The sequence below is a fragment of the Sceloporus undulatus genome, chromosome 2 (genome assembly GCF_019175285.1).
Source record: "Sceloporus undulatus isolate JIND9_A2432 ecotype Alabama chromosome 2, SceUnd_v1.1, whole genome shotgun sequence".
NCBI lineage: Eukaryota > Metazoa > Chordata > Lepidosauria > Squamata > Phrynosomatidae > Sceloporus > Sceloporus undulatus.
Window position 1 is genome coordinate 309,291,278 of NC_056523.1, and position 6,000 is coordinate 309,297,277.

The following is a 6,000-nucleotide window of genomic DNA, read 5'->3' on the forward strand; positions in this document are numbered from 1 at the left end:
TGCATTCCATTCTGCATCCATTTGTGTAACTTTGCCATTCAACACAAGAATCAGTGCGTAGCAGGCTTAATGCATCATTATTGTGTGCAGTCATGATGTAAGATCTTGGCTGTAGTTTGTGCAGGATACTGGGAAGAAATGTACAGTGGGTCTGCTGCATCAGGTGACTAGCGATCCATGGATTTGACTAACTGCAGATCACCATGCCCCATATTTTCAGTGGTGGCACATGTATACATACATGCTGATGTGGATGTGCACATGTCACAGCCCATTGAATAATAGGGGCCATGACTGCCCTTGATTTTTCCTATTCATAGAGGACCCAGAACAGAAGCTTCACAGATAGGAAGGGTCTGCTGTAAAGTTATCTTCTTATATTGGTTTTTCAGGAATCTGGAAGGCATAGAGCAAGGATAGGCAATTACCAAAGGCTAAGGGCTGCACACAACTCTCTCTGTACCTTAGAGAGCCTCTGAAATTCCACACTGTTTTTATTTCTTTAAAAAAAAATCAGAAGGCCTTCTGCCTCTGTCAGGGGGAGGGCTTTTTCATGCGTCTATGACAATTTTAAGCTCATTGGCATACTGCCTGTAATTTCTGGACCTCTGGCACAAAATATAGTTGTTTCCATGATTGCTGAATAACCTGAAACAGGCCAGGGATCATGGAGATGAGTACGGACGGGAGTAGCTGAATTTAGAATGGATAAGCTGAAACATTGAGTTCCTAATCAGAGCTGGAAATCTAGGAATACTGACAGCTTAATTTGTCAGCTGTATCTCAGACACCAATGTCATTACCAAAATGGTATACACAAGTGCTGAAGAAACTAGGATTAGGTAATGTTGATACCAGTTAAATAACATGAGCAATGCTAAGACCAGAGCAACAGGTCTTGAAATCATGAATGTTGATATTGAAGCTATCAGATAATGCAAGATGTGACATTCTCAGAAGTTTTAAGCCCAATGAAGAAACTTGTTCCTACGCCTAGCTTTTTTTCCTGTGGAAAAATAAAATTGTAACATGTGTAGCATTTATTTTTATATTGAACTGAAACCAATTTATTGCTTTCACAAGATAAATTGCTTCATTCATAACTTAGCATATTAAACTGTATTTATGTCATACAGATGAAATTTAATAATTTAATAACTTTAGATTCATGCAAGCAAAATTGTGAATATAGCCTATACTAAAAAGACAACTGCAAACTCCCCCACCAGCCCTCATATTTGTAGTTACACAATGTTATAGCTTTGCTGTTTGGAACAGTGTGAGCCAGAGTTGGGTGGCCATCGATGGATTTCTGTTATTTGAAGGGTCTTTATCATAATGAGATGAAGGTGCTCACGTTGTAAAATAGCATCAAGAGATACAATCCCAATATAATGCCTTGGTTCATAGTACTAGTGATCATCCTAATATCAGTAAGTATCTTACATACAGGAGATTATTGGTCCTATATTTAGGATGGAGACTAAGAAAAATAGTAAGGGCCCATCTGATTAGAGCCTCCAGCATTAATTCCACATAGTGTGGTCAAATTCCTACTCAGATAGTAAGATACAGGTTGCTCCATGGGATGGATGTCTTGCCAACGATGGCTGGAGGGAATGCATATGATGGAATCCTGCCAGGTTTATCACCAAGCCTGCCATAATAGTTCATCTCAGCTTTTGCTCTTTTATCCTCGCTATAGAACTTTCACCATTTTTATATATGCTAGATTCCTCCATATGTCTTATGAATTCGATGTTGGGTTCAGATCAGCCCACTAATATGACTCTGGAATCAGGCACTTTGATACCACTGTGTTGCTTTTTCAGTTTTTTTCCAAGACGTATAGAAATTTGTGGGGTTTTGGGGCTATGTGGCCATATTCTAGAACAGGAGTAGGCAACCTATGGCCCGTGGGCCGGATCCGGCCTGACGAGGCCTTGGGACCGGCCCCAGCCCAGTCTTGCCCCCGATTGCTGCCGGGGCCTTTGGCCTATCAGGAGGAGGCGGGCAAGCAGGGGCAAGTGGCGGGCAAGAGGGAGCAAGCGGGGCAACGGGGGCAATTGTCTATAGAAGCCTCAGAAACATGCATTTATATTAACATTTTTTTAAAAATCAGCAAAAAAATTTTTGTGTCCTCCATTTTTAAAAAAGTGTCCTCCATTTGAAAATTTTGTCCTACATTTGTCCCGGTGTGTGTGTGTGTGTGATTGATTGATTGATTGGCTTCGGCCCCCAGTTGTCTGAGGGACAGCAACCCGGCCCCTGGGTCAAAAATGTTGCCTACCCCTGTTCTAGAAGAGTTTGTTCTAGAACATGGCCACATAGCCTGAAGAACCCACAAAAAACTATGGATGCCTCGCATGAAAAGCCTTCGACTTCACGTATAGAAATCTGTCATCACACCTAGGCATTTTCTCTGTGGGAAACTATTTTCTCCAATAATATAAGTTTGGTGTGAGGGTTGAGTGAATTAATGAAGATATCACTAAAGAAAAACATTTCTGTTGTCATTTGGTAAAAAATACTCTAATAAACATTTTATTTTCTCCCATTAAGAGCCTTGTTTTCTGAGCATCATAATCTTAGAGTATCTGAAGCACTCAACCTGATGCATGAGTTGTTGACAGACACAATGCAACTCCCTTCAAGTGACTATAAACTAACATCATCTTCTGATTTTAAGAGACCATGCATAGCATCTTCTGGAAGGTAAGGTATTTTAATATGACCCATACCTTTGATATCCTCATTAATGTTCACAGATCCACTTCAAATTTATCATGATAAAATCTGACATTGTGGTCCATGTCTGCCCAGAAGCCTCAGTATGAGGTATTTATTATAATGAGATGACAGTAGAGAACATTTTTAGGAAAATGCATGTAGATTTATAGCTGCAGAAACATTAGCTGTGGTTTATTACAGCCTACTATGAATAAATGTGAATTTACTAGGAAAGATAAACATTAAAAGTGTGATCGAGGCACCCAAGCAGAAGTTGACATATTTCTGAAATAATTCCTAGCATTAAAAATAAGAGTATGCCTTAGAAGAGAGTATGTCCGCTTCATGGTCTGGAAAGAAGACCCTTCATTTTAATTTGGAAGAAAGTGAAAAGGTGAATTAGAACTATAGTCTGAATCCTGCTAAAATTGCTTTGGAGTAACATGTACAAATGTGCCATAGCAGGCATGACATTGTGCCTAATGGTTGCATCCTTCAAGTTGCTCATTTTAAGCAGACTCAAGGCCATTCATCTGATTATGTTCCTATAACTGTGTGGTTAAACACAAATGTGCCAACGAGAAGAACATAAAAAGTAGGGGGAAGCAATATACTGAATATAAAAGAGATGAAATGATGTCAGATTCCTTGAAGGAGGAGTCATTTGAAGATTAACCCATAATTTTAGAAAGTGAACTGGAAAAGGCTTTGAAAATACTTGGGAGAAATAAATCATCAGGAACAAATAGCATACTAATAGAACTAGTTCAAGTTTTAGAGATGTAAACTATTCAAAATCTAACAAGAATATGCCAATATATATGGGCAATGAAATCATGGCCCACAATCTGGAAATGCTGAATATACATTCCAGTCCCCCAGAGAGAGGGCACCAAGACTGTAATAATTCTTCAGTGATCACAATGATGCAAGCGGAGTGATGCTCAAGATATTACAAGAAAGACTAGAAGACAGTCAAGGTGATCTTAATGGTTTTATAGCTTAATTTATTTTAGTTTGTTTTAGGCATGGTAGATACTGGCCTTTTGCGCCATACCGGCGCCGATTCTAGGGTTAGGGACTGCACAGCATCCACATGGTCCCTAACCCTTGCACGGCATGGTGGCGTAACAGTGGCGGCACCCAGGTGCTGCTAGCGTTATGTAAGTGTGCGCAGCGTCTGCACATTGCTGCGTGGCATTTATGTTGTGAGTGCGTCATTGGCGCACTCGCGACATCATTTCAGAACCAGAAAAAGAACCCGTTTTTCCGGGTTCTTTTTCCTCCGCAGTGACAGTGCACTGTTTGGGGGCTGCGCCATCACTATGGAGGAAACTAGGCTGCCGACAGGCCACCGTTTCTCAGCAGACTGTCCCAGGCCATAGTTATTCTGCAATGGGCAACTGCAGTATTTTGGGAGCATGTTCTACTTTGCTTATGTATATTTCTGAAATAATTATTGCTGTCATTGAAATCTAGTGTATTTTACTTAGTAGTTTCCGTGGGTCTAGCCAAACTGCAAGAAGTAATGCTCCTGCTAAAGCTGATTTCCATCAGACAAAATCCTTCTCCAGTCTATCTTCTGATATAACTCAGAAGAAAGGTAAGGAAAAAAAACCTATTTTGAAAACAGTCATTGCATTTTCAATTCAGAAAATTCATGTTTGGATTTTAAATAAAAAATGTCACCACCTGAGGACCAGAACTGTTCCCTCAACCCTACCTGATACAAATTTTTGTTCCTCTCCCCTTTTATGATTGATTGTAAGCCATTCTGAGTCTTTTCATCTGAAGGTAAAATACTTTAAATAATCAAATAGATAAACAGAAGAATGAAATGTAACTACAGAGCCTTTTCACTGTTTTGGTGTTGTTAATAAGGATGCAGCAGCATTATCCAGAGCTCAGGTAGAAATGGCCAAGATCACTAGATTGCACTGAACTTTTGTGGCATTTGGTTATTTTAATTCTTTTTCTGTTATGTAAAATGAGTTTGCTTTTTGTCTTTTCTGCTTAAGGTCAAGTACGTCAAGCTCCTTACAGAAGAATATCATCAGAAAACTATCAAGGGCGGATGCAATGGAAAAGCAGTAGAAACCAGAGGCAGTGGTCAAAGAGCAGGCTCAGCTTAAAAAGCCAAGGTTTGTAATTGCCCTTTCAATACTGTTTGCTACTGATTATTTTAGCCTTCCTTCTGGATGCCTGCATGTTTACTGCAAATACTATGATTTACATTGGGCAGTGAAACTGCCAAGATTCTGGTCTATGCCCTAGTGGTATCACAACTTGATTTCTGTAACACTCTTCTTGCTGGGCTTCCTCTTTCTCACTTCTGTCCTTTAATTTCAGTCCAGCATTCAGCTGCACGCATTATTACATCTGCCCACCATTCCAACCATATCTCTCCTTTGTTGTCATCCCTTCACTGGCTCCCCCTCCCATTACTATTCAGTATAAGCGCCTGTTGTTGACTTTTAAAGCCCTACATGGGCTGGACCCTCCTTATTTATCAGACCTTCTTTCTCCTCACCTTCCCGCCCGGGCCCTCCATTCTGATAGTCAAGGTCTGCTGTCTCAGCCCAGAATTTTCTCTGCCCCATCCCGGATTCGTCCCTTTTCACTTGCTGCCCCTCGCTCCTGAAACCTTCCCCCACGAACACGGGTCATCACTTCCTTAACTAGTTTCAAAACTGAGTTGAAGGCCATCCTGTTCAGAATCATAGAATCATAGAGCTGTAAGAGGCCACAAGGGCCATCCAGTCCAACCCCCTGCCATGCAGGAAATCCAAATCAAAGCATCCCCGACAGATGGCCATCCAGCCTCTGTTTGAAGACCTCTAAGGAAGGAGACTCCACTACACTCCGAGGGAGTGTGTTCCACCGTCGAACAGCCCTTACTGTCAGAAAGTTCCTCCTAAGGTTGAGGTGGAATCTCTTTTCGTGCAGTTTACATCCATTGTTCCGCATTCTAGTCTCTGGAGCAACAGAAAACAAGCTTGCTCCATCCTCAGTATGACATTCCTTCAAATATTTCAACAGGGCTGTCCTATCACCTCTTATTTTCAGAGAAGTGTTCCCAGGCATTGCGTGACTGTTTGCTATTTGACGTTTTTAATTTGTTGCCTGTTTTATTGAACCCTTTCCTGTATTGTTATGTATTATTTATATGTATTATGCTACCATTTCTTAGATTGTATGCCATGGCAGGTTTACTCATATCTATTTTATTGTTTGTATGTACAGCACTGTGCAAATCTATAGCGCTGTATA

At 40.7% G+C, this 6,000-nt stretch overlaps 1 protein-coding gene across 1 annotated transcript in view; it reads left to right on the forward strand.

The window, feature by feature from the left end:
• CPLANE1 (ciliogenesis and planar polarity effector 1) overlaps positions 1–6,000 on the forward strand; it is a 100,238-nt gene that overhangs the window by 91,119 nt on the left and 3,119 nt on the right. The window contains 3 exon segments of the mRNA XM_042451335.1: positions 2,563–2,715; positions 4,224–4,333; positions 4,749–4,871. Coding sequence (XP_042307269.1) covers positions 2,563–2,715; positions 4,224–4,333; positions 4,749–4,871 — 386 coding nt within the window.